This window comes from Eretmochelys imbricata, chromosome 25 (assembly GCF_965152235.1).
Source record: "Eretmochelys imbricata isolate rEreImb1 chromosome 25, rEreImb1.hap1, whole genome shotgun sequence".
Lineage (NCBI taxonomy): Eukaryota > Metazoa > Chordata > Testudines > Cheloniidae > Eretmochelys > Eretmochelys imbricata.
Window position 1 is genome coordinate 1,548,955 of NC_135596.1, and position 13,305 is coordinate 1,562,259.

A 13,305-nucleotide genomic window follows, 5' to 3' on the forward strand; every position below is an offset into this window, starting at 1 on the left:
AATTTTCTAATGACTGTACTTGGCTGGAACTGACTCCTCAGCCATGCCCCAATTAGCTGCCTGAGTGGGCATCTCACACATACAACAGCTTTGAAAAGACAAGAATCTTTGTGCTCCTGGCTCACAGTTACTTAGCCCAGAGCAATGGCATGACAGATCATATGAGTATCCCTTAATTTTGAAGCCCTGCAGTGGTTTCTGTATCAAAGGCAAGAACCAGGTGCATTAAGATCCTGGGGTCAAATTAGTTATTTATTTTGTACCCAGTCATCTACCTGATGACTAAGGAAAGGACAGTTATTTAAAATGTTCTTTCCAGCTGGAACACTTGGCTGTAATTATGGGGATTCTTCCACTAACTTTTATTTTTTTGGAGTTTTGCTTTAGTGTCCTATCAACTGTCTGTCTTTGCTCCCTGTTCAGGGTAGTTTTATGTAGATCTTTCAAGCAGTCACCCCAAACCAGCTGACAATGTGGCTCTAGAGAAACAGACCCTAAGGCATGGACAGCTGGGGCAGAAGGGCAAGCAGATGAAGTTTATCGCTAAACAGGACCCCATGTTCTGTGTGGAATGTGAGGACATAGACACAAAGAGCCAAATTTAAAGCAGCAGCTAGAGAACTCATAACCAGGAAGTTCCCACATTTATTAAGCTCCTTCTGGTCCCCTCTGGTAAACCTGGAGGACCAGGAACCCTATAACCATTGCATAGCTCACTGTCTTTGTAATAAAAAAAATAAAGCTTAAATTGTAAACTAATGTAGATACACAACAATTCAAAATAAACTTCAAATTCCTTAAAACTATTTAGAGAGACATGGTGCGGGAGCGAATATCTTTTATTGGACCAACTTCTCTTGGTGAGAGAGACCAGCTTTGGAGCTACACCGAGTTCTTCCTCCAGACTGGGACGAGTACTCAAAATGTCACAGCTAAATAAAAGACCTAACAGACAGTTTAGCACAAGGAGTTAGCACATATTGTAAGTAACCGTTCGAGGTGAAGTTGCTCATTAACACCCCTTTAGTCATAGTACAAAAAGGAAGGTCAGTGGGTTACAGATTGTTGTAATAAGTCATAAATCCAGCGTCTTTATTAAGACCCTGATTTTTAGTGTCTAATCAATTCTCATCCTCAAAGGAAACCTGCACACCACTTTCAAAAGATGAGCCTCGGAGCTTAAATTCACAACTAAACATAATGGTCTGAACAGAGATGCTGGATTTATGGCTTTTTCATTACTACTAAACTCCCCTAAAAACTGGCGATATTCAGATATCTTCTTTAATTTATTTGGGAAAGCAGGCAGAATGTATTTTTAAATCTTTTACCTTTACTGAAGACAGTCACAAAGATGATTGTGAAAGGGTTCTGCTTTGTTAGATGCATAAAGTACGTTTGATGCATATTTTAGATGTCAGCAAAAAGTGGTTTCTGAAAGAGCATGTTTTCACCAGAGAAATGAAGAAGCAGGGGGAGATGTTGAGTGTTTTATAAGAACCCTGCATGCGTTGGCTGAAAACTGTGATTTTGGGACTGCAGAACATGAAAATATCAGAGACAGGCTGTTTATTGAGTTAACAGACAAAAGTTTCTCACAGCAACTACAATTAAAGACAGACTTAAATCTGCCCACAGCTATACAGAAAGCAGAGCATTGTGAACAGTAGACAAAAAGGCAGGAGGAACTTGAAAAAACCTGAAACTAACTTAGAAGCACAAGTTCTAAACAGACACAGCAGAGTGCTAAAAGTCATTACTCTAAAAGTCCTGAGGCTACGACGGAGATCCTGGTTAATGACAACTCTTTCAAGACTAAATGCACAAGATGTCGAAAAATTCATAGCCCAAAAGATAGATGTATGTTTACTCAAAGGGGGAGGAGCGATAGACTGTTAAACTGTATTGTGCTGTTTGGCCACTAGACGGTACCTTAAGCTCACAACAACCATTGTTTGCAGTACGTTAAAGGATCTCATAGCAAACACATCTCTGGTGTATCTCGATATAATGAAAGCTCTGTAGCCAGTCCAAATCCGGCTACTAGTAGCAGCCCTGCAACCTACTGTGTATAAGGGGTACATGACACCTTGCTAGCATAGACGGTGAGTTATATGGGCCCATGGTGCCCATGCTCCATCAATATTTAGGAACTTGGGCTCGGCTCCACCAAAGTTTGGGCTTACCACGCTTTGGGGGGCCCCATGCTTCAGGGGGAATACGGGGTCCAGGCCAGCCTGGGGGGTTGCAGGGGAAAGTCATCACCAGAGCCGTGGCTGCCAGGTTTGTATAATTTTCGGTGGTACCCAGAACGTCCATAGGAGAGACCGGGGCAACTGCCCCGGGTCCCATGCTTTGGGGGGGGGGGCGGCTCTGCACTTCAGGAGGATGTGGGGTCCAGGGTGGCCTAGGTGGTCAGCAGGGGGCCCGGTGCTGGCAGCAGTGAGTGACCTGGTCCCAACCCACCCCGCTCCGGTCCTCCCGACATCGCTGGGGGAGGGGGTGGAAGCCGGAAAGAGGCAGGTGGAGACTTGGGGGAAGGGGTGGAATGGGGGTGGGGAGGGAATGGAGCAGGGTGAGCTGGGGCTGGGTCACTTGCTGCTGCAGGCGCCAGACCCCCCACTAACCCTCCAGGTTTCCCGGGACCCCGCGTCCCCATGAAGCGCGGTGCCCCCCAAAGCGCGGGCCCTGGGGCGGTTGCCCGAGATTCATCCTATGGATGTTTTGGGCATCACATGGACCTCCACATGGAAAGTCAACAGGAGTGAAAACATGACCTGAAAGACTGATTGGGCCCCCTCAAGGGCTTGTGCTTTAGAACACTGCTCAGGACTATTTAAATACAATTGAAGAGATGAAATTCAATGTTGATAAATGCAAAGTATTTGGATCTTGGAGTCACCATGGATAGTTCTCTGAAAAAATCCACTCAATGTGCAGTGGCAGTCAAAAAAGCGAACAGAATGTTAGGGACCGTTAGGAAAGGGATAGATAATAAGACAAAAAGTATAAATCCATGGTACGCCCACACCTGGAGTACTGCATGCAGTTCTGGTCATCCCTATCTCAAAAAATATATTAGAATCGGAAAAGGTATAGAGAATGGCCACAAAAATGATGAGGGGTCTGGAACAGCTTCGCAATGAGGAGAGATTAAAAACACTGGGACTGTTCAGCTAGCTTAGAAAAGAGATGACAAAGTGTAGAGGATATGACAGGTCTATACAATCAGGCCAGGTGAGGAGAAAGTGAATAAGGACGTGTTATGTACTCCTTTCCATAACACAAGACCCAGGGGTCACCCAATGAAATTAATAGGCATCAGCTTTAAAACAAACCTAAGGAAGTACTTTTTCATACAACACATACAGGCTGTGGAACTCATTGCCAGGGGATGTTGTGAAGGCCAAAACTATAACAGTGTTTAAAAAAGAACTAGATAAGTTCATGGCAGATAGGTCCATCAGTAGCTATTAGCCAAGATGATCAGGGACGATGCCTCATGCTCTCGGTGTCCCGAGCCTCTGACTGCCGGAAGCTGGGACTGGATGACAGGGGATGGACCACTCAATAATTGCCCTGTTCAGGGAATGATCTGACCAAAACATGAACGTAACGAGATGGAACCGAAATTCCACAGCTGAAAACATGAGGGATTCCTTATAGCAAGCAGTGAACCTCCAAATTCTTGGAGGGAGGGTGCAATGAATAACCCAAACAGGTGGTTTCTGAGCAGAACTATATTCAATCGCTGAACTATCTAGAAACCTCCCCAGCACGAGTTGCCGTGAACTTTCCGGCCAGTCTGGAAATATTGCATCCAAGAGGAGCTTTTGCTTGGTGTTGAAGCCATTCACCTACCATCCATACTGGAACCCAAAGCACAGAGCACATACCAATACAATGTGATGGGTCAAAGGAGTTACCCACAAGTTTGAGTTTGGGGAGAAAATTCAGGCTGCGTTTTGTTGTGTCGAGGGGTCTCCCATCCTAGCTCTCTAATCACTGCAACAGCATTGGGAAATGACAGTACTGGCCACTGGTGTCTGGCCAATGAGGTGACCAGAGTGATTGTTATCTCAGACCCTGTAAGCCTGATCTAGTAAAAAAGCCCTTCACTCATAACCTGACGCATGTTCTGGGGAAGTGATGAGTGCTGGGACCTCATGTGTGATGCTCTTCCTGGCTGGTAACACCTGTGTTGGGCCTCTTGACATGAACGTATCTGAGCTCTTGCATGTTGTCCCAACATGCCCACTCCTTCTTTTCAAACACCTAGGTCACCTGTAGAGTTGTTTTGAAAGCATGGACCAAACGGACCTAGCTCTAAAGCCAACGGCAGACATAGAGAGGGTGAGATTGGCGGCACACAGCACCTGCTGTAAGGTAACCATCACGACTGTACTCGTGGGTGGCTCTCTTCTCCTTTCCCTGGGCATTATAATGGGTAAGTTTGCAGTTGGATCCGCTCTTACTGTTTATAAGCTACAAAGGAAAAACTGTCTGTGAACAACAGGCTGGGCAGTCAGTTCAAGTGTCCCAGGCCTGTTCTCCTATGGCAGGTGAACCTCAAAAGACAGGCCGTTTAGGTTCAGCTCAGGAGTTAGATGCTTTTCCAGACATTCATTGAACTCATGAGATCTGGATGGGAGAGAGCTTTCTGTTTCTCAACAGCAAAGCAAAGCACTTGTAAGCTCCCGCTCAGTCCTCTCTGGCCAAGGATGGCTGCCACCACAGGAGCACAAGGAGAGGTAGAAGAAAAAGCAGGGAGATAGGGGAAGTCTTCTGGTGAGGACACCAAACAGTGATGCCCTTCCCCTCCCCTCTGTGAGGGGGTATGGCCTCCTCTCACTTTACGTATCCTTTCAATCTCTCATCTCTACCTTCAAGATCCTGCACAACACCACCACGACTCTGTCTCACTCTCTTTTCCTCCTATTCTTTCTCCCGTCGTCTAGGGTGGCGTCTCCCAAGATGGTCCTTTGGTTCTCCTCTCCCTCTGCCCTTTACACACCCTCTTCGAGATGCTGTCCCTTGAGCCTGGGACTCCCTCCCTCTGCTCCTTTGCCAGCTGACCCCTTCCAGCCCACCTCTGCATTCAAATGCTGCCACAAAGCCACATCCTCTGCATGGCCTTTTGATGCTAATTCCCAAGACTGGAGTTGTGGATGAGCTCACTGCAATGCTCTCGCATTCAGTAGGGCTTGATCACCCCACAAAGTTCTGTGCTCAGTGAGCATGCCCCAGGGCTGCAGCTGTGGGATGGTTTGCTGTATTGGGACCAGCTGTGACCCTGGGACTGTGTGCAAGATTGTTGCAGGGGTCCAGACTCCACTATTTCCTGCCCCTACAGGAAACGAAAAGCAGCTCTAGGGCGATGAAAATAAAATCTTAATGGCTACTTCTTGGTTTCTTTTTCTGCTTTCTGCTTATCCCAATAGCAATATGTTTATTCCAATCGCTAAGCACAGTCCAGTTGGATGAAACCCTGTTGCATGACTATAGCTGGGATTACCAAGAGTCTCTGCTAATGTTTTGCTGCCTTGAACACTGAGAGCTCCTCCAGAACTAATAAAACTCCACACTTTCGACATTCAAATTAGATAAAGAGTCAGGGCAAAAATCTCTTCTTATATACACATGGGGAATCCCATCTCTGTCATTTTGCTCTTCTTGTCTGCATGGAGCTTCCGGGATGCTAATGGGAGATCAGGGGAGATGTGTAAGGAAGCACAAAATCAAAGAGGCACCAGGAAGATGGGAGACAGATAATCTTGTTTTTTAAAATGGGTGATTTCCAAAGTCTAGAAGCTGGTCCAGACCCCTAGACGTTGTCAGCTTCCAAGTCCCCTTTGCTTGTCTCCCTTGTGGAACTCTTGCCCTCTGTCTGCAGCTTATTGCTCTGCACAAGAGCTCAGCTTTGAGCACACCGTGGAAGTGAGAGGAATTGCATATGACAGCAATTTAAAAAGGGAGAACTCGGACTACTACAGGACTTTGACCCCCGCTCTGCAAAGGCTGGTGAGTTGGCTGGATTCTTCCATGGGTAACCAGAACCTCCAATGGGCTAAGCACTCAGCTTGCAGTGAAAGTCCCAGATGCCTGTGCATTGCATGGCTGTGGCCCCATCTCAGCAGGAAGCAGCCCCTGGAAGGGGAGGCTGGGACTCTCTCATCACACAGCACTGGCTCCTGTGGTTGTTTAAAGAGACACCTGGAGTTCCAAAGACAGCCCCCTCCTGATTTCCTCAGTCCAAAGGATGCAGTGGCCATGACATGGGGTCATGGGAATATTAGAAGTAAAAGAAAAATGGTGCAAGGAGTGAGGTTTTCCTCTGACATTGGCCAGGGGTCCCAGAGAGCCCCCTGCCACGAGCATCTGTCTGAGGTGCCCCAACGAGTGATAGTGGCAGAGGAGTCCATACTTCAGAGACTCTTTTGAAAACCACTGGAGTCTCATGCTCTGGAAATGCATGAGGCTGCAGAAGTGACACAGCACAGCTTCATGTGAGCAGGCAACCTGCTCAACAATCATGTGCAAGTGGGAAAGGGCTGGCAGGGCCTGACTTCGACAGACCTCCTGATATTGTGGGCTGTGATGTCCTGACCCACCTGGAACATTCTTGGGTTCCTGCCCTGCAAAGGAGAGGTGATGGGAGGCAGCAGAAAGGGAGGCGGGTGATTCTCAGGGAGAAATGGGGATGGAGATTCTGCCATGCTCGTGGCATTCTGCATAACTGCACAGATTGGAGGGAAATGGCACAGAGAAAAGCAAACAGAGACTGAGGACAGGAGCAGATGCAGGAGTGGAACATGCCCTACTCAAAGCTAAGGACACTTGGCTAACAGCTGGCTAAGGCCAGACCAGCTTTTGAGGACACGTGAGATGGTGGTTCCAGTGGCACCCACAGCTGTACCCATTACACATGCTGCATGCCATTAGCAATGGCCACCCCACTGTCCACTCAGCCCTGGAGGGACAGTGGGGCCAAAATAGAGTGAATGGCATTGCAAGCCCCATGCACAAGGGGTCACAGTGCTGCTCAGTTTGTCGATGGAGGGGCTGCAGGGCCAAAGCTGAGTGAGCACTGGGCAGTGGGGAGGTCAGCGCTGCTCCTTCTTCTGCTACCATGGAGCCGGCTCCCCCGAGGGCCTATCCAGCTTCATCTTCCTTCCAGCAGCTTGTGTCCCTTCTCAGGGATGGGGAGAGACACTGCCCATGGATGGGCCATGCTGGAAGGCAAGCGAGACACTGGGACCAGCAGCTGCAGTAGGGATCTCTCTTCAGGGAAACATTTCTGGTGGCACCCGTGGCTGGTTCCTCTTATCGTATGCAGCACAGTCTGGCTTTCAAATGGAAAAACAGCTTGGTGAAAGCACGTCTCTGGAGCTAGCTGGCAAGGAGGTTAAATTGCCCAGGGCATGGGGGACAGCGGGCTCAGAGCTCAGAATCACTTCTTAGACACAGCTCCCCAAGGTTCTGGAGCCTTGGTCTCTTCTCCCCAGGGCTTTTTGCTTAAAGAAAATCTGAGCCAGTGTTTGCCGGCCTCACTCTTCTTTGCCTTGTAGTTTCTAACCAGCTTCCAAGGCTCTCCATTGGAAGGGAGCTGTGTTGGCTGTGCTGTCCTGGAGTACAGGTGAGTGTGTGCTGCTCTGTGGCTCCCTACAGCCAGCCGTGGAGTACTGCGGCTCCATGAGTCTGGCCTGCATTGACTTCTGGTCGCTCTCTTTTGGCGGGGGAAAGGATTTATTTATTTTTGTCAAAATGTGGCCTTTTGCCAACTCTGGGATTTTTTTTTCTTCAAAAAATGTTGAGTATGTTTAATCCTTATAAAAATGTGATTAAAATGGTTGTCATGATTTTTTTGACAAAAACTTAATTTTTTGGTCAAACAAATATGTGGTTAATTTTGTAGATCAGATTTTCAGTAACATTTTTGATAAAAATTGTAATTAGCGTATTTTTTCATTAATCTTTGTAAAGCAAGCGACAGGCCCATTCTGAACCCTCCAGACCAGAATCAGTGTGGAAACCCCGACGTTTTATTACTGAGCAAATAGGTTGGCATCTACCCACAGGCTCCCCGGGGAGCTCTGTGGTGTGGGGCCAAGGGCGGGTGGAGAGAGGACAGGCCTGTGATCACAGCTCATCCTTGTACTATCGTGAGGAAATGTGCTCAGTGAGTCTTTTCCTCCAGCAGGAATGGGAACTCCAGTGTGATTGTCCATTTCCGGCTGCAATTCAGCCCGCAGGCTTCCTGGCCTTTAAGCGCCAGTGTGGAGGAAGAGACCCTCAGACATGGGCTGGCTGCAGCACTGAGGGAGGAGGGCATCCCGCTGGCCACCTATGGGACCATCTCCTCGGCCTTACTCACAGGTAAGCATCTCCTGTCCCTGCCAAGAGGCACGAAAGGTTCCATCCTCAGGCAGGGCCTGTTGCCAGAGAGAAGTAACCTGAGCAGAGGCTGATAACAGGCAAGGGCTGCACTTAGCAAAGCCACAAACAATCACCTCAGCTTTAGCTTTATCTCAATTTGGTTTTTAAAGCCCAATTCAATCTCCCTGCCCAATGGCCGTTGTGATACAGCATGGCCAGAAGGCAGCAGGAGAGTGATCTAGGAGAGATTTGTAAGTCCCAGGATGAGGAGAAGCCTTATTCCCTGTAGAGGGAAGAACGGTTTCTATAGATTAATTAAAAGCACCTGAAGCCAATTACAGCACCTGAAGCCTGTCACCTGATAGAAACCCCCTGCTTCGATCAGACAAGGGAAGGAGTTGGAGCAGAGAGCAGTTTGGAGGAGTTGGAGCAGAGAAGAGTTTGGAGAAGTGCTGTGGCTGGGTGCTGTGGCCTAAGTGCAGAGAGGGAAGTAGCCCAGGGGAAGGAACCGCTGGTTCAAGTGTTTTACCACTATCCCTTGGGCCCCTGGGCTGGGATCCGGAGTAGAGGGCAGGCCTGGGTCCCTCCCTCTCCACTACCCTTCTCTGGGTTACTACTGGGACAGTAGAAACCCGAGCTCAGGGGCAGGAAACTGTGTCCCGAACCCCACCCAAGAAGAGGAAGTGCGGGACCCATCATAATTGTACTGGCAATTTGCCACACAATATACAAATGCATCAGACACAGAACAGGGAGATGCTAGCTCTGGTAGGCTCCAAAGGATTGACTAGCAAGCATCGGAGCCAGGTTTGTATAATTTTTGGTGGTGCCCAGAATGTCCATAGGACGAATCGGGGGCAACCGCCTCAGGGCCCGTGTTTTGGGGGGCACCTCGCTTCATGGGGACGCGGGGTCCAGGGAGACCTGGAGGGTTAGTGGAGGGCCTGGCGCCTGCAGCAGAAAGTGACCCGGCCCCAGCTCACCCTGCTCCATTCCCTCCCCACCCCCATTCCACCCCTTCCCCCAAGTCTCCACCCGCCTCTTTCGGGCTTCCACCGCCTCCCCCGAGCGATGTCGGGAGGACTGGAGTGGGGTGGGCTGGGGCCAGGTCACTCACTGTTGCCAGCACCGGGCCCCCTGCTGACCGCCTAGGCCACCCTGGACCCCACATCCTCCTGAAGTGCAGAGCCGCCCCCCAAAGCATGGGACCCGGGGCAGCTGCCCCGGTCTCTCCTGTGGTCGTTCTGGGCACCACCAAAAATTATACAAACCTGCGGTTCATCAAGGAAAAGTGCAGAGTCCTGGACTTAGGAAGGAAGAATCCCATGCACCGTGACAGGCTGGGGAGCGACTGGCTAAGCAGCAGTTCTGCAGAAAAGGACCTGGGAATTACAGAGGATGAAAAGCTGGATATGAGTCAGCAGTGTGCCCTTGTTTCCAAGAAGGCCAACTGGGCTGCATTAGTAGGAGCATTGCCAGCAGATCGAGGGAAATGGTTAGTCCCCTCTATTCGGCACTGGTGAGGCCACGCCTGGAGTATTATGTCCAGTTTTGGTTCCCCCACTACAGAAGGGATGTGGACAAGTTGCAGAAAGTCCAGCGGATGGCAACAAAAATAATTAGGGGGCTGGGGCACATGACTTTCGAGGAGCGGATGAGGGAACTGGGCTTATTTAGTCTGCAGAAGAGAAGAGTGAGGGGGGGATTTGATAGCAGCCTTCAACTACCTGAAGGAGGTTTCCAAAGAGGATGGAACTCGGCTTTTCTTAGTTGTGGCAGATGACAGAACAAGGAGCAATGGTTTCAAGTTGCAGTGGGGGAGGTCTAGTTTGCATATTAGGAAACACTATTTCACTAGGAGGGTGGTGAAGCACTGGAATGGGTAACCTAGGGAGGTGTGGGAATCTCCGTCCTTAGGGGTTTTTTAAGCCCATCTTGACAAAGCCCTGCCTGCGATGATTTAGTTGGGGTTGGTCCTGTTTTGAGCAGGGGGTTGGACTAGAACCTCCTGAGGTCCCTTCCAACACAGATATTCTGTGATTCTATGACAGGCTGCTGGGCTGCTACTCGCACGTCAGGCTTCTGTACCAGATATCGACTGGCTACAGAGCTTCCATGATATACTGATACACCTGAGTTGTTTGATCCCTTAATATATTGTCAACAATGGCTGTTGTGAGTTTAAATAAAGGATGTTACAGCGAGTACCACCTAGTGGCCAAAAAGTATACTATAGTATAGCAAGTATAACATGCTTTCCCCTGTGTAATAGTATGTCTCCCAGCTGGGGGTTGGCTGCAGGTGACCTCCAGCCTCCTGGAAAGATTTCTAGAAAAGATTTCTTTCAGTATTTTCACTGCTCCTCTGCTGCTTCCCACGCTGGCCTGGGGGGTGTCTGAAGAGGAAAACATGGGATGTGCTGGAGCACACCTGGCTGTGCTCAGTGAGACCATCTCCAGTTACTGTCGGAGCTGGAAGCCCCTCTCACCAGGCTCAGGGCTGAGAGGTGTTAGTTCTTGGCTGTCACTGACTGGAAAAATAGCCATGGAAAGTCACTGGACTCGCCCTAAGATGTCAGAGTTCCTCAACGCTGCCCTGGTGAGCTGGTGACCCACTGGTCAATGTCTGTTGTGAGCCCCTCATGTCTGATCCACAGAGGACAAAAGTCTGTTAGAGCTGCCAGCTGCAGAGCCTGGTTCTTTAGCTCAATCCATGGAGACTCAGGCATTCAGAGCTGGAAGGCCCAGGTGGCCAGGATGGTGGCTGCTACACTTGTGAGAACTAAAAGGATGAGCATCTCAATATTACCTCCCAGCATCTTTTGCCATTCGCCAACCCCATTCTGAAAGATACCTGGACCTGTGACCCTAGAATTACTGCATCCTCTCACCCTCCCCATCTCTCCATTGTGTTACAGGGCCAAGTGGGGCGTTTCTGTATGGAATTGGATTAAAATCAGGTATGAGTTCTCCCTGAATCAGTGCCTTGCCTGCTCATACCCAGAAGCCTGCATCCTCCAAAGGAGTAGAACCCTCCCAGGGTTAGCCCATGCCAGCTGGATCACCCAGGAGGATCCAGCCATGCTCACAGTGAGGGCTAGCAGAGCCACCCCCTGCTCCCTTCTGCTCTGGAGGTTGGAGCTCTGAAGGCTGTCGACGCTGTAGCTTTGTTCTGAATTTGTAACATGGCTTGACCCATCCATAAGTCATGTCCATGCATAGTACAGCAGTGCCTCTCCTTTCCTCTGGTCCCTGAGCCAGGGGATCCCAGGTCCTGTCACAGAGATGGATCTGACTGTGATGTTCCAGTCAGGTCTGGATCTGAAGTCTGAACTTTCCCAGAGGATGGGGTGGCTCCGGGGTATTGGCACAGACCCAGGCCTGATTGAGCTACCAAAATGCACCTGCAATCACAACAGGCTGATAATAGGCAAAGGGCAGCCCTGGTGTAACAGCTGCTCCTTTCAGCCTCAGTGGGGTTCACACCTGCTTGTGTTGGTACAATGTCTCCTGTGGATACTGGGGAAGAGGTTGGGGATGGACGTTTTATGTAGTTAACATTAGCAATGTGGAAGGGCTGGGAAGCCAGTTTGCTCAGAGACACTTTCTCTCTTTTCTCCATGAGGGTCCAGTCCTGGACTTTCTCATCATCCATTTGGGGATGCGCCCAGCCTCTGACACCAGCTCCAGTCTTTGTTCTCTGCAGAACAAGCTTAGAATGAGTCCGGCACCAGGGGATGGGTCCCTGCACGGGGAGGCTCTGGATCGGCAGTCCCCTTTCTGGTCGGGAGCTCTGGAAGACTGTAGAGTGTGAAGGGGCCAGGTTAACCACCACCTTCCTGTTCCTTCAGGCAGTTGCCCTGGAAATGTATTTACTTGTCAGAACAGCCAGTGTGTGTGGAAAGAGAATCCTGAGTGTGACGGCCGAGTCGACTGCTCCGACGGCTCTGATGAGGCAGGTTGCGGTAGGTCTCTCGCACTGGGGTTGTATCTGCTGGGGGCACACATGGCCAGTCGGACATGTGTTTGGGAGGCTGATAGTGGACCAGCATTCCTGGGGAGATATGGACTTGCTGTCTAATTAAGAGGACTTACTAACTGTTCCTCCTTGGAGGAAGCTGCTTTGAAGCAGTTGATGAGTGGATCGTTTGTAGCCTATACTGTCTCCAGGTGCTAAGGGCAGAGGCCTGGCAGGCCAAGGGCAGTTGCAGGCAGAGCACAAGGAGAATCCATGCCCCACTGTTGTCTTTCACCAACATTCATATAGATGGCCCAGCTCCCTGTGTCCCCAGCACAAACACCACCCGGCCCACTAGCATTTTGGGCCCTTGTTGGCAGTGTCAGCAGGGAGCCATGGAGCGTGAATGCACGTCTGAGCCCAGAGGTGGCCCCTCCAGGAAGGGCTGATGCACTCTGGCAGGCAGTGTTACAGGATACTGGTCAAGATAGTACCCACGCTGTCTCTACTCTAGGGCTTGTTAACCAAGCCCATCTCCAGAGGTCACCCAGCGTCCTTCGCTGGGGCTGACGGTCATTACAAACACAATGACTGACTAATTAGGGCAGCAAGTTCACAGATAGTGATTCATTCAGAGAATTCTGCAAAAGAACGCAGGTAGAAGTCCAGCAGCAGAGTGGGGTTATCCAGTTTATGTACAGTTACCTGCCTTGCGTGTGTGTGCACTTAATGCAAGGAGCTTCTGACCTCAGAGACACAGTACAGGCTCTTGAGACCAGAGTGGCTGAACTGGAGGAGCTAAGGGAGACTTTCAGGACACAGCAGAGTTGGTCCCACCCCCAGTCTGGCAACCTCTGTGCTGTTGAGGAGAGAGAAAGTCTTGCAGAAGAAGAATATTAGCTTGAGACAGAGGGAAACAATCCCATAGTTGGGACCCTCCTTCCTGATGATGTTGTGCTGTCCTCTCACACT

General features: G+C 49.9%; 1 protein-coding gene across 1 annotated transcript in view; it reads left to right on the plus strand.

Annotated features, from left to right (window-relative positions):
• The first annotated feature begins 4,305 nt into the window (after nt 1-4,305).
• TMPRSS9 (transmembrane serine protease 9) overlaps nt 4,306-13,305 on the plus strand; it is a 40,970-nt gene continuing 31,970 nt past the window's right edge. The window contains exons 1-6 of the mRNA XM_077805450.1: nt 4,306-4,447; nt 5,894-6,021; nt 7,569-7,636; nt 8,201-8,412; nt 11,647-11,688; nt 12,227-12,340. Of these exons, the coding sequence (XP_077661576.1) occupies nt 4,306-4,447; nt 5,894-6,021; nt 7,569-7,636; nt 8,201-8,412; nt 11,647-11,688; nt 12,227-12,340 (706 nt within the window). The remainder of the gene's footprint in view (nt 4,448-5,893; nt 6,022-7,568; nt 7,637-8,200; nt 8,413-11,646; nt 11,689-12,226; nt 12,341-13,305) is intronic.